Source organism: Simochromis diagramma, unplaced genomic scaffold (assembly GCF_900408965.1).
Source record: "Simochromis diagramma unplaced genomic scaffold, fSimDia1.1 OVJJ01000545.1, whole genome shotgun sequence".
In the NCBI taxonomy this organism is placed as follows: Eukaryota; Metazoa; Chordata; class Actinopteri; order Cichliformes; family Cichlidae; genus Simochromis; species Simochromis diagramma.
In genome coordinates this window covers 6,920,685-6,945,101 of record NW_024387371.1, presented here as the reverse complement: position 1 = coordinate 6,945,101, position 24,417 = coordinate 6,920,685, and the positions used below count along the sequence as shown (strand labels likewise).

Genomic DNA, 24,417 nt, shown 5'->3' with positions numbered 1-24,417 from the left:
GGGCACTCTGGACTTCTGGAGGTCAGGAATTAATAAAGCATAACATTCAAGAACTAAAGTTATTTTTAATTGTTCATGAATGCATGTAAATAACTGTAATTTGGCATCTTGATCATAACAGCTATGCACTTTATCATTTTCAGCTATAAATCAGCACTGTAAATCTGAAAATCCACGGATAACCACAATAAATATAACAATATAATATCATATAACTATTGTTTTTGTACCGACCATTGCAAAAATATAAAAATGATTTTGTTAAATATAAAAATGATTTTGCCTTTAAAACGGCGGTGGTGAGGCCCCTTCTGAAGAAGAGCAATTTGGATTGTAATGATTTTAATAACTACAGACCTGTATCCAACTTACCATTTTTAAGTAAAGTCTTAGAAAAACTTGTTTTTACTCAGATTACTGATTTTCTCAATGATAGACAGATCCTGGAGATATTCCAGTCTGGATTTAGGGTGAACCACAGCACAGAGACTGCTCTCCTAAAGGTTTTAAATGATCTTAGATGTAACTGGGACGCCCAAAAGCTCTCAGTCCTGGTGCTACTGGATCTAAGCGCAGCCTTTGATACAGTGGACCACGCTATTCTTTTAAACAGACTAAAACACATGGTGGGCCTCTCTGGTGCTGTACACAACTGGTTCACTTCCTATCTCTCTGACAGATCTTTTATGGTGAGTATGGATACATGCTCCTCTAAGATCCATAAAATGACATGTGGTGTGCCTCAAGGGTCGGTTCTAGGCCCTGTACTTTTTAATTTGTATATGTTGCCTCTCGGCAGTGTCATCAGGAGGCATGGAGTGAACTTCCACAGTTACGCTGATGACACGCAGCTGTACATCTCCGTGTCTCCTGATGACACCAGACCAATGGATGCCCTTTTTAACTGTATCTTGGATATAAGATCTTGGATGGCAGAAAACTTTTTACAGCTTAACCAGGACAAAACTGAAGTTTTAATTGTCGGTCCCGAGGCTCAGAGAGAGAAACTCTTGTCTAAATTAGAGGCATTTTCACTATGTCCTTCGCTACAAGTGAAAAACCTGGGTGTTATTTTTGACTCTGAGCTTGGTTTTATCCCACATGTTAAACATGTAACCAAAATTGGATTTTATCATCTAAAAAATATAGCCAGAGTCCGCCCAATTCTCTCTCGGGCCAACACGGAGATGCTGATGCATGCTTTTATTACCAGTCGCATTGATTACTGTAATGCCCTGCTCTCTGGTCTTCCTAAGAAGAATATTTCAACTTTACAACTCTTGCAAAACTCGGCAGCTCGTGTGCTGACGAAGACCAGAGGGCGGGCCCACATTACACCGGTTTTAGAATCGCTGCACTGGCTCCCCGTGTGTTTCAGGATCGATTTTAAAGTTCTTTTATTGGTTTTTAAATGTCTTAATGGTCTTGGGCCTTCTTATCTCTCAGATCTGCTTTTACCATACGAACCCTCGCGGACCCTGAGGTCCTCTGGTACTGGCCTTTTGATTGTCCCTGAAGTCAGGACACATACTCACGGAGAGGCAGCTTTTCAGTGGTACGGTCCTCGTCTGTGGAACAGCCTGCCGGAGGAGCTCAGGGCCGCAGAGAACGTACATGTTTTTAAGAACAGGCTCAAGACCCACCTTTTTAATTTAGCTTTTACTTAGCGTTTATTTATTTTTTATGCTTATTTATTCTATCCTGTTATTCTATTATTAATTCAGGATTTACCTAATATTTCTTGATTTTATTCTTATTCATTTTTTAATCTTCTTACTCTATTTATATTTATATTTATATTGTATCCTGTTCTTATTTATTTTATCATTTTACCCTGTATATATCGTATTGCGTCATATCTCCAGTGTTTCCTCGGAGGGCGCTCTCTGCACCGGGGCTGTTATTGACCGTGGCTGCTGGGTCTCTGGGGTCCTCTCAGCCTGGTTGGGGGGCTCCTTGGCCTCCCTCCTGCTGTGTGCCCAGCCCGGAGGCTGCGGTCTGTGACCGGCTCCCGGTGCAGACGGCTCTCTGTTATAATGTTTCCTCACTTGGCTCATGCGAGCCCAGCCCAATTTTTACTCTTTAAGTGTGCGCGTGTGTGTATGTGTGTGTGGGTGGGGGTGGGGGGATATATGTGTATTGAGAGTGTGGGGAGTGCGTTGGAGGGTGGGGTGGGCTGCTTTTAACTATGTAAAGCACTTTGTGCTACATTTTTTCTGTATGAAAAGTGCTTTATAAATAAAGATTGATTGATTGAATTACCAATACTGTTAATTTAAGGCAGCTGTGGCATAAACCTTACACTGGGTGGTGATCTAATACATTTAAGTACTGTATGTCAATAAAGAAGAAAGAAAATAAGGCAAAAGATCGTTGGTGACGCAAATATGAAAATCAATAATTCTTGTTGCTGATGAATGAGCTGCACATTATTCTGTTTCTTGTTTAGTGACGTATCTGTGAATGGATCTCGCCCGGCGTGTTCAGGCGCCCTCTGCGGTGAGTTTATATATTTCAGCTTCATCGGAACTGGACCATTGTTGCGCTTTTTAATTTCTCTTCCATTTCAGGTTTCATAGATATGATGGACAGTTCTATCTGTCGGTCTGTATCCTGAAAGGGAATCAGACCCTTAAAAATGCACATTGTTGAGTCACTGATAGCCGTTGTTCCTCATGTGTTGCACAAATGCTGCGAAACGGCATATTTTATGTTTTCATTTTTTGTAATTTATGCATTTTCGTTATTTATCACAGTCGTAATATTTTCTATTATTTGCATAATTAGGAAAGTTGCATTTGTTTATAAGATGTGTGAATGGTTGTCCTCAAGGAGCAGCTTCTTCTGTGATTTTAATGCGGTTACAGCGAAGAAAATACAACTTTATAAACTATTAGATTGAATATATTTAGGGGATGAAGCTGTATAGAGGCTCCTGTGCGGTTAACTGACTCCCAGCGGGTCCGCTTTCAGCACCCTGGTCAGCGCATGCGGATCTTTTCCTGCCCACAGAAATGAAAACATTGCAGTACCGCTCGACATCGGGTCCATATATTTTATTAACACGCTCTGTAGACGCTTTAATGGGGTCAAACACTTTGCGTCTCATAGCGGATCCACGTCATGACGTTACTGCTTCAGCTGTGAACACCGGGATATGAAAGACGCACGCAAATCAGGACGGGGGCGGTTTTTGCTGTAGAGAAATGTGAAATATCCAGAAAACCGAAAATATCTGTCAGATACTTAAACCTCGGAGTCCGGAGGGCTGACGCAGGTTTTTATTTCCTCTGACTCAAAGCCTGGCTGAGCATCACCAGTGGGCTTGCCCGCCCGCCTCGGACTGTGGACGGCATTGTCTGGCCTGCTTCACCTCCACACATCCATCACTGAGAATAAAACAGGACAGGTGCTGTGTCACGGAATGAAGACGCGCCGGGGACGATGGACTGATAATTCACGGTCGCGCAGGAGGGAAAGAAGACGAAGGCGCGCATTGTGTGATGTGTTTTAATTTATGTTGATGGTTGGTGTGAAATTCAGGTCATATTTTCAAGACATGTAAACGGCGATGCAGAGTGATGGCGCTCAGGCCTGTCGGGTTATTTGTGTGTTTTTTCTGTCTGTGACGGTCAGAAGCTCCAACTTTCCTCGATAAGGGAGACAGGGTTGCCGCTCCTCGTGTTCACGGCGGACCTTGATTTATTAGCCATACAATTAAGGCACGCGGTGAATGCCAAGAGAGGAATCAAACTCTGCACCATCCCCGCATCATACACGGAGACGGAGGGCTGCTGAGACAGGAGGGAGCGCATCTGCTGCTTCTCATCCCATCGCTTTTGATCAAAAATTAACCACCAATAGAAAATCATTTAATCTCATTTTCTATCGGTTTAGAAGTATTTTTTTTAAGAACCTGTAACCACAAAATACTCATATTCAGCCTGTCGCTGCTTTCCTATCAGTGAGGATGAATCAGTTCATTACTTTATGTCAATAAAGTCCTCATATGTGTGTTTAACTGTCTTCAGGAGGAAAATAAACACAAACAGCATGACGCAAACTGGTATGAGCTTTGTATTTATTATGTTAAAGAGTACAACAGCTTTATCACTTGATACCTTAACTGAAAACTAATTTTTTAAAAACAACCAAGCAGATAATGAAATAAATTTGAATCACATTGTCCACATTAAGAAAAGATTTTAATGTAATTATACTTCCAGTATTACTATTTACGGGTACTTTCCTCTTCTGAACTACAGCTTAAATAAAACCACTGATTTTTGTATTTCAGACCATTCATTTTAGAGCTTTTATCACATTATTACTTTTATTACTTAACGAAATAAAACTCTACTAACATGTTAGGCTGTAATACTATAGATGACGTTACCTATAGAATGTAAGTATTGTGAGTATGAGTATTATGCAAAGATTATAATCCAGTAATATCACACATATGATACAGTGATTTAGATTTTTGTATTCTACTCATATAGGATTTACAAGAGTGGTAATAGTTGCCTCAGTAGACCCTGAAATTTGTGACTATTTCCTGCATCTGTATTTTCATCTGATTAAATATTGATTTCTTGTTGTTGTTGTTTTTGGGTCCTCTCGTTAAAAAAATCCTGGAAACACCTCTGCATTCCAATGATCTTCATGGAGACATCAGATAACAAGCAGCTGATATACTGTAAATAATGTATTTGCTGATTCAAACATGAACTTGTAAAGATCGGAGGTGTGTCTGAAGGAGAAGCTGGGAGTCTTTAGCCAATAAAGCACACCCCGTGCAGTCATCCTTTCTGGCTGTAATAATAACCAGACAAAATCACCTTTATGTTGTGTTAAGTAAAACTGGTGCCGGAGGCCATAAACTCGTTAGGAAAGTGTTTACTGAGGTCACAAGTTAAATTTATAATTTTGCTAGACTTTTATGTAACCAGACCTTTTCAAACTACAGATGCTGCCCCCTGCTGTTCATTAGAAAGATGGAAGGTTGAAAGTATTTCTGCTGTGGCTTCAGTTTTGTGACCTGAAACCTACGCTCATCTTTTACATACAGTCTATGGTCCTAATGGTTATTGAAGCATGCTTTTCTGATTTCCCACAGCACCACCTATGGTTCCTCTGTGCCTCTGTTCTGGTCAGTAAAGCCACTAAGCTCTTTTCCTCGCTACCTGAAATCATGGGCTGGGTTAGAAGCAGGGAGCTAAAACACCTTGTTTCAGAGGGTGAACTGAAGAGCTAATGCTCAATATAAGATAAGGACTATTTAAAACTGAATGATGCAAAGCTAGCATCGAATAAATAAATATTTGCAATTAATTATTTTAATCAACATTTTATAAAATGGAATTCCTCCAGAAAACAATCAATGCAACAAGCAAGTCTCTACACTTGGAAGCTTCTTCTTAACACTTTTTTTGTTTTTGCTATTCCTAAGTCAAAACTTCGAGTTAGTAAAAATATCAGAGAAAGTTGAGATGTCAAAAATATAGTCAAAAATTTTAAATAATATAAGAAGTTTTCACTTAACTGTGCCAGGAGAAAAAGTTTTTGTTTTGGTGGAAACAAGCATCCACACTATACTTTCTGTTCTCAAACTTGTCACATGTGCCTGTTTCAGCTGGAGGTCACTTCCTGTTAAAGAAGAGTTCTTTCTTCCTACCGTCACCATGATCAGTGACTGAGAACCTCAACTGGAGACGTGCCGTATCGATCTCTGAGACGTTCTAATTTTGTCCGCGAAGGTTTTGTGGCAACTTTTTTTATTTTTCAGAAACAAACTTCCTTGAATGGTCATAAAAACAGAAACACAAACAACAGATAAGTATGTCTTTAATAATGAATATGATCAAATCTAAGAATGTGATAGTGACCTCTGATACAATAGATATTTAATTCAAGGGTGACTTAAAACTTTTTTTTGCATAAATTTTCTATATTCCAATACCATTATATAATTCTGATTGCTCCACAGTCCCTCTCTTTTTCTTCCACTCGCACACACACACACCCACGCACACACCCACATCCACACACAATACAGCAAGCAATTAAAAAAGAAAATAACAAAAAAAAAAGTCACAAACATATACCATATAGGCTAGTCTCTGCGTTTTCATACACTTGACAATAAATCAGTTAAGTATAATGCTACAGTTAAACATTTTGAGGCGATCTCAGTTAGAAATGCCAGTACATTAAAGCTTACATTTTCCGAGGATGAAGGTTATAGTGATGGAAATGATGAAAAGATTATTATAATGTTAAGAAAGAACAAATAAAACTAAACAACGGGCCTGGCTTGAGTTCTAAAAGCAGTGCATGCTACATTGCCCAGAATTTCATAAACAGAGAAAGGGGAAAGAAAGCAGATCCTGTGTTGATTTAAAAAAAAAAAAAAAAAAAAAAAAAAAAAATATCAACTTAAACAGTATTATTTGAATTTCCATCGTTAAAGTGAGAGCAGGACCACCTTTACGAGCGTTTGATCTTCAGACTTATTTTCCCTGAATCTCTAGCTTGAAAAAAATAAATAAATAAATTGAGGTACAGTACTGGAAATAAAAATTATTCCACACTACCGCTGCAAAGAAATGTTACGGCTCCACCCTGTAATGACAAAAATCGCACATTTTCTCAACATTACGTTAAACCTGGTGATACATCCTTCAATATATTCTTCTAACATTAATGCCTTCTAATGCCACCACCTTTGCACAATTATGTCTATGCATATAGAAACCTTCAGAGACCCCTCACATGAGGAGGGGAAAAAAAAAAAAAAAAAAAAAAAGGAGGAGGAGGAAGAGGAGGGGGCATGATAGAAGTTATTATTTTGTCTTATGATAATACAAAATACAACTGGCCACATACAGATAGCAGACATTTGTCAATAAAGTTGTTGTTCACTCATTAAGATAAAGCAATACAAGCACTTAACATTTCTCCAACACACAAACCACAAAGTGAACAGTCACTGAATATCAGCAGCATGTTGTCGAGAGATTTTTCCAAACAGACGTGCAGATATTTAGAATTAGTTACCAATTTCAGATGTTCGAGGGTAGCGATTTATAAGGCTAAAAAATACAGAAAAAACAAGAAAATAGATATTATTGAAGCGATTCATCTGGTGGAACGAGCTTCATCCCTGCACACATATTGAAGACTGGAACCGGTGGCTCAAATAGTTTGGTCGCAAAAATTAAATAGAAAAAAAATATTCGTTTTCAGATTTTTTTTTTTGTGTTTGTTGGTGTCCTTGTGTTTTCTTTTTAAACCTAGATTTCAGCATGTCCATTCAAACACAACCGTCGGCTTAGCTTTCAGAAGAGACTTCTATAGCTTACTTCTGACGATCCTGAAAGAGAGAATTAAAAAAAACAAAAAAACATACACATCGTTATCCATGTTTCTACAGAATTCATATTCTCATTCCAACTTTACCCCCACCTGAGAGAGAAAGAAGTAAGATAAGCTTTACCTGATCGATTCGGGATCGACTCTGTATTGAGGCAGGCTCGTAGCTCTGTTAGAAAAAAAAACATATGAAGACTTAATGAAGTTCTCAGCAGAGAATTATGCTAGGAAGCATCTCCTCAGTCACACTAGAGTAGAAATCTCCTCACGACTAGGAAAATTCAGTAGTTGCTTGGTGATTTGCGGTCAGCAACCAGTTGCAAGTAGTCTGGATGCCCAGAGGTTCAGGATGATGAACGCCCAACTGCCGGGCAACCAATTTCAATCACAAGAAGTTCCCTTCACTTCATTAGAAGTGCTCATCTGGTGGCAGGCAGCCTGTCTCCAAACAATTGCAACCACTCAGAGAGATTGTTGAATGTTTGCAAACAATTGCTGTCTGTTTATAGACGCACACAGGTTGCCTACATGTTACAATCAATCTGAGTCTTGTCTGCAACGTAGTTGTTTGCAGTAGAAGACTTTGACTCAGCTGGTTTAGCTCTGGTTGTATTCCTATAAAAATGCAAAGTCACCAAACACCTGTGTCATGATGGAGTTAAATCGCTGTGCTTGACCTCACCCAACTGAGACCAGCACACCGACTCTCTCATTGATTTTTAAATCACCATCTCGAGGCACCAAAGTTGCTTTGAAGACAGCAGTTACTGTAAGTGCTGCAGACTTAGTGCGAGTCTTCAGAGTACGCTTATCGCAATGGGTGGCAATAATTTTGGTAGTGTTGGGATCTCCAACCACTGTTTTCACTAGTGGGACTGTAGCATAAATGCTATAAATTTTGCAACAAAACTTTTATTTAAAATATAATTACCACGCAATAGGTATTATGATCCACAATAAAAACCAGGAAAAACCATGAATTTTTACAGCATAATTTACACAATACATAATAATAGGCTTGTGCGTGACTAGTTTATCAGTGGGCTGATAAACTAGTGACAAACTAACTGTGGACACAGGTGGAAGCCTCATGGCTGAGTAGTCGTTCCTGTTATACTTTTTTGAAGTACACCGCCTGAGGTGCATGCAAATCCCCATGGTCACACAAAAAAAAAAAAAAAAAAAAAAAAAAAAGACAGGCGTGCACATGGATATCCACATGAAATCTTGTGCTCACCATCTGATGATGAAATTTATATAAACTGGGACTCGGGTGAACAGGGAAAGTATAAATGAGGTTTAACCAAGAGCAACAGGTCTCCATTCACACCCACAACCATTTCAGAATCACCACTTAACCTACTATACACGTCTTTTTGTATTTTCTCATGTATGACACAACTCATGATGAGCTGCATCTGTAGCCACCAAAAGACAACATCAATCAGTATAGATAAATGCACCTGTGCTTCAAACCTTAATAGTTTATCAACCAACTCACAAATCAAGCTTGATTAGTGTTAGCTGATAACTCGGCATGCAACTTTCTAAATATGGTCACTTCTGACTTGTTCCTGATGACTTAATGGGCTCAGTTACTAGTTTCAGGTAATATTATGTGGCTATGTCCATCTTTATATAAAGTCTATGGTTAGTTAACATAAATAACTCCATATAAGGCAACATCATCCGATTTGTTTTATTCATTTCATAATAAATCAGGTCAAGTACACGTTTTGTGCACCTTGTTGTAAGACATTAAGAGTCGGTTAAGGTGCACAAGGTTCAAGGTTCAAGGTCCTTGAACCTTGAGCACCTTGTTGTAAAGACATTAAGAGTCGGTTTCGCAGTCGGTGATTGAACGCAGTCCTAATCTAAAAAGAAAATTCAATGTCGACTACAATAGGAAGTTGTATTTAGTCTAGGATTAGGCATAATCCATGTGTAAGAAAGTAAGTCTACAATAGGATTATGGTAGGGGTGTTGTAGTTTTTATCTGCAGCTGTTTTTACACCTGAACCTCAGACACCGTCACCAGAATCAGGTCTGAGAAATTGTGCAGAGCTGTCCTTTCTCACAAGCAGCACACAGCAGGAAATAACCTGCGTCAGATGGGTTCTCACTGCTGGAAATACTATTTTTGGTTTAGGCAAGAGAGCTGACTGAACAGAGCGTGCAGGAGGCAGAACACATGACGCCCACTCGCTTGTTGTGAATTCACAGGACAGTTACCTGCATTGTTCTCAAACAGGCACTATCAGACATCACGCAGACCTGGTACTATGAAGCTGGCAGGTTTAAAACCGTTTGATGCCTGATCTGACTGCAGTTGCACAGGTTCTACTGCTGCTCGATTATGGAAAAAAATCCCAAATTTTCTAGTCAATTTTTACACCCATGAGGAACACCTGTCAAGAAAACTAAAGACAAAAACTGTATTTTTATAAAGAAAGAAATCCTGTTTCTCACTCACTGCATGTACCCACAGGCTCGAGTATGGTGATACTGTTTATGTGCGCGCTTCTTTGGCCACTTTGAGCCTTCTCACTCTGCACTGCATCACTGGGAGACAAAAGTGAGATGGTCTTCTTTAAATAGCAGATGACAGCAACAACGTCTGATGTTTCCATGCAAGGTTGTGCTGCAAAGATTACCTGGTCGCATGTGCTCTTTGTTTAAAATACAGCACTTGCAGTGTCCAGAGGGCAGTTAAATATTACCTGTACCCTTATTTTCACACAGATTATTTATATGTATCTGTCACAGCTATTGTAGGTGCTGTTCTTAATTTGCACATTAACGAATAATGTGTTGTTGTATCTGTCTGTCTTAAACTGTCTTGAACTAAATAATGTAACTCTTTTGTGCACCTCAATGAGAGAATGTCTTTAAATAAAGGATTTATTAATGATAGTACTGAGATCGTGATTATTCATTATGATTTCCCACTTTGGAAACATGGATTTAAATAGCGACTTTATTACCTTCTTGATTATCTTGATTTGCTAATCACAAGAAATTAAAATCGGATCAATTGCGAAGCTCTAGTAACACACAGGACATGCTGTAGAGCATGTGTGCAAACAAAAGTGAAAAGCAAGGGTCCAAAGAAGATATTTTAGTAGAAATGTGAACAAAACATTCTTCCCCCACATTAACTTTTTTCATACAGCAGCAGCAAAACCTTAACAGATTCATTCATTTGTATTTAATATCAAAGACATGTCTACCTTTTTCACCACCTCCTCTTCCTCTTGCTTCTTCTCGTAGTGGGAAAAGTCATCGAAGATGGAGGTGGTGTGTTTGTACTGGGCAATAATCTTGAGCACCTGCTTTGCTTTTTCCAGAGGAACCTCTTGAGTGTCACGTGAGTTGGTGACCGGCTTGTTGTCGTTGTTTTCCAGGCGGATGTGGCGCAGCTGGCTATTAGGCACGTCCTTAACAAACAACCAGTTCACATCAAACTTGCCCTTCCACTTGTCCTGCGCCCACACACCTGCGCTGGTGCCGTAGTCCACCGGCGAGCGCATCTCCGCCACACCGCAGAAATGCCCGCTGCCATTGACGCTGAACAGCAAGTAGACGGGCCCTTTAGAGTTCATGGCTCTGTAGGCTGAGTCTAGGCGCTTGTTGCCGTGCTCCGTGCTGCACCAGATGGAGTACTTGATGGAGCGGTGGATGTCGTCCTCGGAGTAGCTTTTAATGATAAACACGCGGCCGTTTTTCAGGTTCCAGTCAAACTCCTTGGGGTTGTAGCTATGGGCCGCTCTCAGTTTCTCCAGCACAGGGTGGGACTCTGATCCCAGGTCTGGAGGCCCCACCCCACCCCCTCCATTACCAACACCACCGCCGTTGGAGGAGCCGCTGCTGTCCAAGCTTCCTCCACCGTAGCACAAGTTGCGGTTGCGTGGGGCTACCCAGCGGGTCTGAGGTGTGGGAACAGAGTTGTGGTTCTGGTAAGAATGAGGCGGAGGCGGAGGAGGACCCTGCAGGGTCATCTGCTGCACCAGGGACTGGGCAGAATGCAGGGATTGCTGAAGGGGAGGCAAGAGACTGGGAGCATGGGAGTGAAGCTGGGGCTGGTGCTGTTGGTGGTGGTGGGGTAAAGGAGGGGCCATCTTGGTCACAGTCCCTTTATTGTCCCAAGTATCAATGTCCATGCTGTGTTTGATGGGAGGTGGAGGCAGAGGTCCTCCGACTATAGGAGGCTTGTTCTTGGTCTTTTGTTGCTGCAGCTTGGCAGGTTTACTAGCGATTGCAGCCCACGATGTCGGCTTCGGAGGGGGCATTCCCATTGGTGTGCCACCGTTGCCTGTGGCAACAGCAGCCGCTACACTGCCGCTGCCACCGATCACAGAGCCTGCACTCTTCACACCTGAGCCACTTCCAGTCACGTCCCCGCCTATTTTGAGGCCCAACATGCCCTGCTCTATGCTGTTCATACCTGGGGCCTTGCTTAGGGTGTCACTATGGAAACCTGTCTGGCCATCAGGGACTAAGGTGCCTCCAAGTGAGCTTGGTGGGTAGCTGTAGCTCCCCCCGTAGGCTGAGCTCTGAGTCTGCTGTCCCTGAGAACCACTGGTGCCCCAGGCAGAGAACGCTGGATTCTCTGGGAAGAAGTTAAACCTGTGAGGGTAGATGCTGCTGCTGAGCCCGCCCGGTTGCCCAAACACCGTGTCGTGCATGAAGTGGTGGTCTCCATTGCTGAGCGGGGCATAGGGTGTCAAGTAGGGAATCGGTGGATCACCTCCTGTAGACCAAGGAGCCTCACTGAGAGGATAAGGAAATCCAATAGAGGGGGCATAGTAGCTGGACAGGTAAGGGTCTGTCATGGACTGATAACTGTTATTCTGCAAAAAGAAACAGAAAAAGATCCTTTTAACAAAATCAAAGTAAATGTTTTGCTCTTTCACCCTTTTCTCCACACTCCACTGTCCCCTACACCTTACACTCTGTTATACTGAACCGCTTTAATCACCTGATAATTGTCGTGCTGATTCCACTCCATTTAGTACGCCTTTTAGTAAGGTACTTTATTTTGCTTTGTTGAATTTGAGATATTTTACTTTCCTCTTCTCAACTTGACTCACGGATGCAATCATGACTCATACGTGATAATAGGAAACACCACTTATAAACCCACAGGTCACGCTGTTGAACAAAGCAAACATTATGTCACAAAACAAACCAGCATCCTCCTCTGTCACGCCAACTTTCTGCATGTCCTCCGTCACTACATTCTCTTTCTTTTACTGTCTTCTTCGTCTTTTCCTCCTGCTCCATATTCAGAACCCATCTATCCAGTCTACCCACAATCCCTCTACTGCACATGTCCAAAAACCATCTCAGCTTTGCCTCTATAACTTTGTCTCTGAACCAATCAACCAGAGGTGTCCCTCTATTCAATTCCAATGAAAACCTTACTTAATGACACCACTGAACAGCATGCTGGGAAGAAAATATGCTAATCAAGGCTAACTGGCGATTTTACCCAGAGACAGAACAATTTATGCCACAAAGTTGGGAAGAGTAATTTCAAATGGTTTTTATTTGAAAGCTGCATTTAAACATTAATGCTAATGAGCTAAACAATCATTGTTTAAAGACAGCAGCCCAAAAAAATTATATTAGTTTTGACTGTATAGTCCAAATATTTATGTTTAGGTATGAGAGTCTAAGATCAGACCTTTTTGTTCCTTTGGTCGTGCAGTTTCATTTTATTTTATTTCTTTTTTTAATGATGACATTAAAGAGTTTTATATTTTTTTTATAATGTTAACAGAAAAACAAGTCACCAGATTTTTTGGTCATACTGCCCAGCGCTACACTGATTCAAAGTTATAAGAGGATAAACCTTAAAATCCTAAAATCATTTTATTTTTAAGGTCTCCAAAAAGTTAAAAGAAACAGTGACCCCATCGTTTTCCCTTTCAACAGATCGAACATGCATATGTGCGCACATGTATATTTAACCAATGTGATCATATGTTAATTCTTTTACTTCCTAAAACTCAAAGACTAGTTTGGTTATATTACATTGTTATTATTCAGTGCTTTCCATCTCATCACTACTTTTGAGCTGCTGTAACAGGTGAATTCCCCCCTGTGGGATTCAATAAAGTTTTCCTACCTGACTGGACTGGCCGGTAAGATAGGGCTCAAAGTCATTATCATGGACAGCATCCTTCTGATGGAGGGAGCCATTCTGCACCGAAACTGAAAAGGCTGCAATAAATAGAATCAAAGCTGCACATGGGAACTTATACACACACTTTGAAAGAAAAAAAAACAAAGCTAAAAAAAAAAGAAAAATACCCGTTTTTAATATTATGACACCTCATGATATATTCACATTGCAGTTAATAATGATACAAACTAAACACCAGCATGTATTCACTCTAAATGTACAAATAGGTTTCCAAAAGATGTGCACTTTGTGCTACACAGCTGTAGACAAATGAGAGGAGGTCAACGTGAATGATGAGTACCGAGAATTAAAATTGATTTTTCTGTCTTCCTGATTGATAAATATAGCATTTAGGAGCTGACCTTTTGAAATATGTGAGGTACCTTAATTTTAAAAGATTTTTGCAGTGGTTATCACTATTACAAACCGCTACAGAAACATGTTCCATATTAGGTGGTGATGCACTCAGTAATAAGCCTGCCAGGCCAGTTTGTCCCCCTCTAGATACATAAAACATCTAGAGATCCATCATCTCTTACCTTTGCTTGCATCTTGTCCTTTCGATGTCTTATCAGTCGTTTTGGGAGGATGAAAAAAAAGAGAGAGAGAGCTTGTGTGGGTCACGACTGGAAAATTCAGAGCATTAAGACATCACCCTAGCCTCACACTGAGATGTATTCAGACATTTCCTCCGAAAAACCTCACTGACACATAAAAAGCATCAGCGCTCGGCGGTGTGGTATGTTAGGGCCACTCTGATACCCACTGGGAGCTGTGGTCCAGGCCTTGGTTTGTTACCAGCAGTGAGTAGTTTTCCAGCTATCCTTAGCTTGCAGCGGGGGCATCGTCTCCAGAGAGGGGTGCACACCATGCTCATCTCTCCTTCCTGCAGAAATATAAACCCGAAGCTGAAGGTATCCCCCTGTTTGCTGCTTACCTGAGGGTCAATGCTAGCGGCAGACATCATTCATTCACCAGGTGCTGTGTTAGACTGGAGCTCCGATGAGACGTGCCGTGTGTAAGCTGCACACTCCGCGGTGTGGAGAGGCTATTAGCCGGAGAAGCTGGCTGCTTGCTCTGCGTTACTTTGCTGCTAACAGTTAAACAGAGTTAGCAGCAGCTTTTAGCCGGTGTCTTTATTCGACCCGGACTGTTTGCTCCTCGTAGCCCTGCTGGCACTCCGCGCTGCCCTGTCCACATTAATCCAGCGGGGCTCCGATCCGCTCCGACCCCCCTCTCTGCTAAATTAAAACCCAACCAGCCTCGGTGGCCCTGCTTCACTTGCCCCAAACGGCAGCTTCATCCGGGGTCTGCGGGCCGGAAATGACGCCGCTAATGTGAAAAACGCGTCCAAGGCTACCTAGCAGCAGAAGTAGCAGAGCGAGCTCATGTCATTAATTTCATTTTTTTTATTAAAAATAAATTAATTGATTAAATCATTTCTTAAAGGTATGGAATCTAATTCTAATTACGGCTTTTTAAGAAAACATTTTTTCTAGGAATGGAAGTTTTTTTTCTGCCACCGATTTTTTTTAAAACTTACTAATCATAGGTCAAAAATTAAGTTAATTTAAATTAAAAATTTTCTCAGAAGTTATTTGGATTTTTCTCGGACGTTTTTAGTTAAGTCGAACCATTTGAGATAATGCTACGGAATCCTGAAATATGCATGACAAAAAATGTTTCTGTAGGTCCAAATTTTGGGGATAAATAAATCAGTATATCTTATCTTTAAACACAACATATATCAAAATAACCTAAATAAGTTGAACAGTATAAACTGTAGCTCAATAAAATACAATCCAGTATGACAAAAGAAATCTCTTAAGGGGAAAAAATATTTGAAAGCAAACAACAAATAAATAAATAAAAAATCAACTGAAAATGGTCCAAGAACACTATACTATAACACTATGTTTAATAATAATAATTTACAAAATATGGGATGAATAATCAAATTACAGTCACTTACATTCATAATGCTTTTTTGTGCAGTAGTGGTACAAAATCATCTAAAGTAAATGACAACATTGCTATATTACTTTATTTTTTACTCTTTCTTTTATTACTGTTTGGTAGTTTAGTGATAAATGAAACATATTTTATAAGTTCACATAATTTATTTTAAATGTAGCTAGCATTTAAAGCTGTCAGTGTAACAAGTGCAACATTTTTTTTTTTAATCTAAACTGTACACGAGACAAAATTGCACACAAAGAAATGTAATCTTAAGTAATGTACAGTACTTGAGTAAATGTACTTACATTTCACTAATGGAGGTAAAACTGTATATGAATGAATAAACATTAGATGAACATTAGCAGTAATCCACTATAAGGCAAATTGTGGACACAGTTTATTCCACTGACTGGTGACACACATTATACACGTTGGGGTCCTCCCTTCTTCTAATTGAAATTACACATAATAATAATTTGTACATTTTATGAAACATCAGAAAGAACACCAGCTGCATATGTACAAATTTAGAACCACAGTATTCTGTCAGACAGCCGAACCTACAAACAGTCTTTCACATACATGCTGAGAGGTAGCGTTACTACTGGATAAAACTAGAAAATATCAACATGCAATAGACTGGAGACTCCTCTTTTGAATCAGGCCACAGTGTGAGAAACGTACACAGTGAGATTCGGCATCTCTGTGTGAGTGTTATTGACCATGCCAGAGATGACGCACTATCAGACTCTGCAGAGTTGTTTGATCTTCTTCTTAGTTCCTTCTCAGCTTTTCACTTTCTTTATTTATAATCTAAAAAACAAAAAACATAGGAAATACATTGTGCAGCAGAGGATGGGCCTAGCTTAGCTTACATGAGTGCAAACAAATGTGGGCTACTTACCAATGGATTGTAACACTAGAAAAGCAAATTAGAGGGTTTGGATGGATGGTGAAACTCACCAATGAAGTTAACTAAAATAAACATAAAACAAAATGAATGAAAGGAGTGCATAAACATGCCGTTTCTTTGTAATGGATTGTTATCCAATAAATTAGATAATGTAAGAAAATGAGATTGTATTTGACACTGATCAGGAGGACACTTACAGCTGTCATCCTCTTCTGAAAATGTGCTGGCCACATAGCAGGCGTAAACAAATCCTGGGAGCTGTAGGATTATCACAAAAGCATAAGAAAAGAACAGCATATTTTAAAATCTTCTGTCTTTTAATATTAACGCAAAACACAAAGCAGACAGTAGACTTTGCTGACAGCGAAAGATTTTATGATTTAGTGGGAAAAAACATGTAAATAATAACTTACCTCTTAATTCCAGTTAGCTATCTTATTTGCATTCCTACTCAGAGAAACTATCTGTCTGTAGATGTTCTCTTAAAGTATTACACAAGAAATTGTTTTAGATATTAATGGTTTAAAATCTCTGCACACCTGAATGAACAACAGGTGCGTAGGAAGAAAGAATTAGTATTGAAAAGATTCATTGTAACCTCTGCACTACGTCTTGCTTGCCATGACTTTATTAAATCAAAACCTTTTTCTCCAACTGACGTTCATCAGCTAGAAGAAATTTTCACATAAGGACTCAAACACAGTTTAATATACATGTTCACCAGCATACACCTTAAGGCGATTTATACTGTACGGTAAGGACCCCACAATAATACAGAGAAAATATCAACCAATCACATGACATCATGTGACCAAGTCTTCAGTTTAATAGTGATTGGGTCTTCAATTTATGGAGTACAATCAAAAAGTTGCCATTGAGCTGCCAGAAATTTGGCTATTCTTAACTTTCTACCTTTATGTTCTATTAGGACCACTTGCTCGTGCATTTTAATGATTTTTAGCATGCACCTCAAAATAGCATCCACTTTTTTGCATCAACTTTTATGTTTATCACTGCTAATACTCCTGATACTCAGAGAGGAAAGAGCAGCATTCAGTGGAACAGTTATGTTTCAAAGTGTGAAGGAAGCACAGACATGAGTATACTGGTCATTTTCATGATATTCACAAAGGTTTTGACCCATGAATGCACCCTGCAGTTTCAGACTGTTATGTAGATTTATGCTTTAGTCCCCTGAGGTGTTTGAGGCTTTCATGCCTGCTCACAGGACACTGAAGACTTAATCTTTGTCCACCTGCTCTACTTGCAAGTACGGCTTCTTGCAATTCTACAGTATCTCCTTCATCAACATGAAATTTAAGTTGAGCACAGAAGGAGATCACAAATGCACAAGTGCAAGTGGCCAAAATAGGAATGTGTGAGGACATTACTAGAAGTGAAGATCTGCCTAAATCAAATCAGAACTATATTTTTCTTTTTATCAATGAAATTAAGGCACTTGTAATAGAGTCCAGAACACCACAACCACTGGTATTTCAAAAACACAACCTTTCCTAATCATAAGCAAACCTGAAAAACACGTTTTATAAAAGCAGAATTTATGGCAGAGCTGCTGTGTTGAGTGTATTTAGCATATGCAATACTTTGTGTAAGGAAGTAGGCCTTCATCAGGGTCCCCTAATGAAGGCCACAAGCCAAAACACGTTGGTCACTTAATAAAGTTTTCTATTACTTTAAGTGTCGCTGGAGTCTCCACGACATCTGATATCGAACAGACTCAACCGTCAATTTTTTTATATTCTGTTTGAAGTGAATAATTAAAACTACTTTTAGTCACGTAAATGAACCCAGTGTTGACCAGAGAAATGAAGTGCTGTATAAAAAAGACATAAATATAGTTTCATTAATTGAACAAAATTGAAATAAATCACACCCAGCAGATTGAACTGGCTTCAAAATGTTTAATGTTTTCAAAAACAGGACCTAATATCGCAGTAATTCACTTTTGTAGATAATACACAAACTGAAAGTGTGTACCAGCTCTCTCTAGTGTGATAATATGATGTTATTCTTAAATATCGGCTCTGTTACTAATCTACAGATTCTGTTGCTAAGCAACAGTTAGTTCCCAGGTGTACTGATGCATGCTTATTACAATTAAAATGACATTAAATAATATATAAATACAGTTATGTCCATATGTTTTGGGGTAATAACACATGTTTTTTTTATTTTTGCCATACTGTTTTATTATTTGGTTTTGTTGTCATGGGGTGACATATGCTGATCTTATTTTTATGGATTTCTGGACCAGTGTAGCTCTAATGACATGAAAAGACAGCTTTTCCACTTCACTTTTTAACCAGCCCTTGCTGTGAAGGCAACATCTGGCAATGGTGCCATTTCAAAGTCTTGTTAAATGAAGTGTTGAACAAAACTAAAGACTCACTGATACGAGGAGCTGGATGATGCAGTGCAGGATTTCTATGTACTGGTATTCCAGCCAGCAGCTCAGCACTGTGGTAAGCTCTGGATTTTGCTGGTTCTTCCATCCAGCAGAGGGAAGTCTCTCGCTTTCACATCCCGGCCCATTCTCCTTCCACCAGGAATGATGTGAGGATACACCGAAGGACAGAATATCACCATCCTTAAGGGAGCAAACAGACAGGTGGTAGTTCATTTTGTTAATATTATTAAGCCTGAAAAGCAGCACGATATCCATAAAATTCAGAAAACATAAAAAACTCAATGCAGTACAAATTTTATTCTGACTTTAGTGAAAATGAATCCATGCACTAAGAACCAAGTCTTATTTCACCTCATTTTACTTTTTGTCCTTTTTCTTTATGCACCAGTCACATAAGAGTGTTGCTACAAGCATATACTTACCAGAAATGTTATTAGGTGCACCTTGCCAGTGCTAGGTTGACCTTTGCCTTCAGCCCAGCTTTAATTCTTCATGGCATAGCTTTAACAAGTTACTGGAAACATTCCTCAGAGATTTTAGCCCATTTTAACATGATAGCATCACACAGTTGCTGCTTTCATTCCACCACATCCCAAAGGTGCTCTTTTTGTGATCTGTTCACTGTTTAAGTACAGCAAAATGAATTCGAGTTTTGTGATATGGTGCATTATCCTGCTGGAGGCAGCCATCAGAAGATGTTTACACTGTGGTCATAAAGGGATGGACATGGTCAACACTAATACAGAACGGGTAGGCTGTTATTTATTTATTTAATCAATGGTAAATTGGCAATAAGGGGTCAACGTGTGCCAAAACAAATATCACCCATAACACTACACCATCAGCAACCTGAACCGCTAATACAAGGCAGGATGGATTTATGCCTTCAAGTTGTTTAACCTAAATTCTGACCCTATTCTGAATGTTTTGGCACAAATAGAGACGGGCAACATTCTTTTAATCTTCTGTTGTCTGGTTTTGGTAAGCCTGTGTGAATTTTACCCACATTTTCTAGTTCTTAGCTGACAAGAAAGACACCTGGTGTGGTCTTCTGCTTCAAGGTTCGACATGCTGTTCATTCAGAGACGCTCTTCTGCATACGTTGGTTGTAACAAGTGGTTATTTAAGTATCCGTTGCCCTTCTACCAGCTCAAAGCAGTCTGCTTATTCTCCTCTGACCATATTGTCTTGACCATGTCTACATGTGTACATACATTGAGTTGCTGTGATGTAACTAGCTGATGAGACTTGCATTGCTACATCTTCAAATTGATATAACAGACTAACACTAATAAATATTGCATAACTGTAGTGATCCAGTTATAAAAACACTACACAGGGATGATTTGCAGGAGAAATGCCTAAGAAATGTTTTACTCGACCAAATGTTACATTTTAAATCAGTGAACAGAATCCAACCATCATTAAAATTAAAATACAGCATTGTTTGTATTCGGGGAGCTAAGACAAGACTGAATGACTGACTTGAAAATTATTCTGAACAGTTTTATTTTTAAAATTTGTCGTCATTTCCCTAAATTATAATTAGGGTTTGGTCTTCCCGAGTGCAGACAGTGTACATAAACAACTTAACGAGACTTGTTTGCGGCTGAGGATAGGCACATTGCTGTAAGGTGTCTGTCACTCTGAGTCTGTAATTGGAGGCAGATCTTGAAAGGAGTGACATGGACAGAGCTGAACATTGTATTTAGGAGCTCTTGGTCCCTAATTACCTGACACTTACGTGACCATTAAAGTTACCTTTGAAAGCCCTCCCAAATCCAGGTAGAGACAGCTCACAAAGACATTCCAGCCAACCCACAACAACGTCCACAGCAGGTACTGAGAAAACAGAAGCACAGAATTACACTGGGAATGACAGCATGGACTGAGGTTGAGGTTGGCTGGGCTGAGATGTAGTGAAATATATATAATATATATATATATATCACTATATAATAAAAAGTATATTTTTTTCCTGTTAAATACAGTAAAGTAAAGTAAAGTTATACTACCATGACATATTCAGAATAATCCAGATCAACCCAGCTCACTGCTGCTTGGTGTTATTATACTACTCAGCTTTCTTACAAACTTAACATGAGATGGTTTTGGTCACAAACACCATACCATACACTACCAGCACAGTTAATGCTGCATAGCACGGGGAGCTGCTTTTTTCCACTGACTACCTGATATTTTGTGGGGCTTTTTTTAATGTGTTTCATTATGTTTTTTAATGTCTTACCCTTTTTTGTCATACATTAGATGGAAAACAAAGGCTGAAAACCTCTGTCTGTGCAGAAAATACTGATCATTTTAGTGCTTAGCTTGGTACAATGACATGAAAATGGGAGAAAATAGCCTAGACGGCACTTCAATCTGCACTAAACAAACTGCATCTTGTTTTTGTAATTCTCGCAAAAAGGAAGTGTAAAAGCCATTTTTAGTGGTTTTTTCTAGTATGTTGTTTTCTAGTAGGACTCGTTTTGGTTATTGGCTGTGACTGTGTATAAAAGATGAGTATAGCTACAGTTGCATTACCCATTTGTTTCTGGACTGCATCTTGAAGCATCTGGCTGCTGTTATATTGTTTTTTAGAGCTAGAATTAACCATATTTTAATGAGAAGAGCGAGGTCATCATCAGCAAGATAACCATTAAATATCACTGTTTATCATACATATATATATATATATATATATATATATATATATATATATATATATATAGATATAATAACTGATAACTGATACACACTGCAGTTGTTATGAAAAGGGGAAAATACCTATAGGGACATTTTTTAACTTTTGTTTTTAGTTTTTTTGTACCAGGCTTTAAACACATCAATAAAAACATTTTAATATGGAAGTCAAAGGGGATTGATATGCTTTTGGAGTCAGCGTCTAGTGGTCATTGGAGGAACTTCAGCCTTTGCACAACTGAATTTTTCAGCCCTGGAAGTGGCCACTCATATATATCTCACATATAACCAGCACTGGCATAATAGAGAGGCCTCAGCAGTTCAGACGAGACCAATAATGTCACTGTGCCCACTCAGCTGATCTCTCCTGATATACTTCAGCTGTAAGTTACACTGATTCATAACAGTTTGGTAATGAAAAACTTGAACACCCATAACACAGATATGTTTCTGCAGTGCTAGCACAATTTAATTATTTGGTTCAGAGTATCTTACTGTTTCTGCAGCAATTGTGGCAACCAGTATGACAAAGGAGCACACTGAGCGGACAGGGCCTGTGCAGGTCAGATTTTGGAAAGTAGCCCTGATGTCTCTTAAACTAAAAAGAGGTCAGCTTGAGCTGCTTGTTTTAAAGCGCGACCTTTGTGCTGAAGATATTGTGTGCTCACAGTCAGCTGCCCCAGTGTGTGGGGAGTTCATTGACCTGTTTCTGCACCTTGAGAATTTGTCCCTCCTGTTTTCCCTCCTGCATTGCCCCTGAAATATAAGACAGATAATTTTGCACTCTTCTGACTCCTCTGTCAAAGTTGGTTGCCATTCTAGTTCACATGGTCTTCTGCCAACTCCAGATATAATGTGACTTAAGTAGCTGTGGAGATGCTGGTAAGTCTAAATAAAGTTAGCAGTCATTATATTGAGCTACACTAACCACCAGACTACTGTGTATTCACAGTACTGATCTTCTTGAGGGGAAGCTTGAACGAACTTTTTTATGACAAACCAAAAACAGCTGTTTCTTATGAGACAACACTCAGTATTAGACTTACCATTATAACGTAGCGTGATCTGTACTGGACTGCACCAAACAGGCCGAGGATGACCATGATGATGTGAAAAAAGTTGATCATGATGGGAGCCCACTGGTACCCCAGAAAGTCAAACACCTGCCTCTCCAGCGCTGTAATCTGCAGGGAATAGTTTTAGGTGCATTTTAAAACAGCAGTGAGTGTCAGTTGAGCCTATGCTGCCATGTCTTGTTAGACCATGATCTTTGACCTTGTTTTTTTATAAGTTTCCAAGGCAACTGAGCCATGGGAGACAAAGCATTCTCAGGGAAATACAGCTGGTTTATAGTGTCATGTCCTCTGGGGTCACAGTCCCAGTGAGACATAAAGGGGGCAGGGTGGGAAACACAGAGGAGGAGGGCAAAGTGGGAGCAGCCCTTTATTGTGGTGGTGGGCGGTCACTGCTATTCTCCACCTTCAACTAAAATTGCCCGCTACAGAAAATAAATGATTTGCTGCAGTCAACAAGTAGTAGCCTACTATTTTCATTACAGCCTATTCTGCTAATTGTTTGATCTATAAAATGCCACAATGCAGTCATTTTCAACTGGCCGAACAAAAGTCCCAAATAAATTGACTTTACTGTAACAGAAGCGCTAACAGAAAAAACAAAAACAAAAAACAAAACGGCAAATAATAAAAGAGCAGTTCGTTTAGGCGTTTCTGCTTTTTAGATTTTACTAGCAAATTTTACTATAATTTAATTTATTACCAACTGTTGCGGTATAATTGAATGACAAACCTGAGTTAATGTGAATGAAAGAACATGCGTAAAACCGTTTAACCTGCTTTTGGTCGCAGTTTGCCTTAAATGGTCTTAAATTTAATATAGTCTTAAAAAACTGAAGCCTTAAAGCTTAATGCTGCGGAACTTCTTTCACTATAAACAACAAAGAAGTGATTCAAGCATAGCAGTCATTAACATGCAGTTTTAAATAGCATTTTTACTGTTGTTGTTGTTGTTGTTTTTTTTCTTTTAGGTTGCTTTGAGTTATTAAAGGGGATAGACAGCAGCTGGCCTGATGCCTAAACAGATGTGTTTATGTCGAAGCATCATGTGCGAAAAGCTCTTACCAGCTGCAAACAACACAGGAGGATCAACATGCATCGCGCCGAGCAGCACCCCATCTTCTTCTTCTGCTCCCTGCCCCCGCTGGTTTGATGATGGTGGTTGTGGGGATGCGGATGTGGATAATAAGGATTTTTTTAATCCGCTCAAACACAACAACCAGACCTGTGAAGCTTCACACCCAGTGGCAGACTCTGTGAGGAAACGTACCTTTACTCCACGAGTAAAACACGGAGGCTGCTGCGCGAAAACTACGGAGAAGGGGGAGGGCAGGCTGATGTATAAAGGGTGAATAGTGCCACACCAAACTTTTATTTATGTTTTTTTGGCAGAAAGTGTCTGTGATGCTCAGTGAAACTAAAGACTGTGTTTTCATCTTTTACTGCTGAATTTATTTCATGTTGCTGTTGGTTTTCAATTCAGTTCAACCTCAACCTTGTAAACTGCACAATATGCCATATGTAGATTATGTGATACAATTGCACATTTATTTGCGTACCTGTGGTATGTTTAGGTAAAATAAAAGTACTACAGATGCTTAGTAAGTATCTTATATTGTGACAATGATTTAAAAAAAACAACAACAAAGAAAAATGGAAAAAAAATGAAAATGAGGTTACATTAAAGAAAAGTTAAAAACAAAGTAAGGATGATATTGTGCAGAAGGGTAGTAAAAAATGCATGAATAAATAATATACACACTATAAATCTGAGAAACAG

At 39.4% G+C, this 24,417-nt stretch overlaps 2 protein-coding genes across 4 annotated transcripts; both read right to left on the bottom strand.

Annotated features, from left to right (window-relative positions):
- Positions 1 to 5,830: 5,830 nt before the first annotated feature.
- ythdf1 (YTH N(6)-methyladenosine RNA binding protein 1) lies at positions 5,831 to 14,914 on the bottom strand. 2 transcript variants are annotated; one of them, XM_040008204.1, is made up of 6 exons: positions 14,499 to 14,914; positions 14,101 to 14,128; positions 13,505 to 13,599; positions 10,605 to 12,224; positions 7,499 to 7,543; positions 5,831 to 7,375 (listed from the first exon to the last, which is right to left on the bottom strand). In XM_040008204.1, exons 1-6 carry the CDS (start codon positions 14,526 to 14,528, stop codon positions 7,361 to 7,363), a joined length of 1,833 nt encoding a protein of 610 aa, XP_039864138.1. In that variant the 5' UTR covers positions 14,529 to 14,914; the 3' UTR covers positions 5,831 to 7,360. The 2 variants fall into 2 exon arrangements, with proteins under 2 accessions (XP_039864138.1, XP_039864139.1); XM_040008205.1 differs by lacking the exons at positions 14,101 to 14,128; positions 14,499 to 14,914 and adding an exon at positions 12,353 to 12,525.
- A 572-nt stretch (positions 14,915 to 15,486) lies between these two features.
- On the bottom strand, positions 15,487 to 23,940 carry nkain5 (sodium/potassium transporting ATPase interacting 5). 2 transcript variants are annotated; one of them, XM_040008358.1, is made up of 7 exons: positions 23,703 to 23,939; positions 22,611 to 22,748; positions 20,623 to 20,703; positions 18,844 to 19,041; positions 16,631 to 16,691; positions 16,425 to 16,495; positions 15,488 to 16,333 (listed from the first exon to the last, which is right to left on the bottom strand). In XM_040008358.1, exons 1-6 carry the CDS (start codon positions 23,754 to 23,756, stop codon positions 16,440 to 16,442), a joined length of 588 nt encoding a protein of 195 aa, XP_039864292.1. In that variant the 5' UTR covers positions 23,757 to 23,939; the 3' UTR covers positions 15,488 to 16,333; positions 16,425 to 16,439. The 2 variants fall into 2 exon arrangements, with proteins under 2 accessions (XP_039864293.1, XP_039864292.1); XM_040008359.1 differs by lacking the exon at positions 16,425 to 16,495 and having other exon boundaries at positions 15,487 to 16,333; positions 23,703 to 23,940.
- Positions 23,941 to 24,417: the final 477 nt, after the last annotated feature.

Coding starts and splice junctions, on each gene's coding strand:
- nkain5 (XM_040008358.1), bottom strand. CDS start 23,756: ATGGGGTGCTGCTCGGCGCGATGCATGTTGATCCTCCTGTGTTGTTTG. Junction 22,749..23,702: donor TCCTGTGTTGTTTGCAGCTG/GTAAGAGCTTTT, acceptor TATTCCCTGCAG/ATTACAGCGCTGGAGAGGCA. Junction 19,042..20,622: donor ATTTGGGAGGGCTTTCAAAG/GTAACTTTAATG, acceptor TGCTCCCTTAAG/GATGGTGATATTCTGTCCTT.
- ythdf1 (XM_040008204.1), bottom strand. CDS start 14,528: ATGATGTCTGCCGCTAGCATTGACCCTCAG. Junction 14,129..14,498: donor CCGCTAGCATTGACCCTCAG/GTAAGCAGCAAA, acceptor ACGACTGATAAG/ACATCGAAAGGACAAGATGC. Junction 12,225..13,504: donor TTACCGGCCAGTCCAGTCAG/GTAGGAAAACTT, acceptor TTCTTTTTGCAG/AATAACAGTTATCAGTCCAT.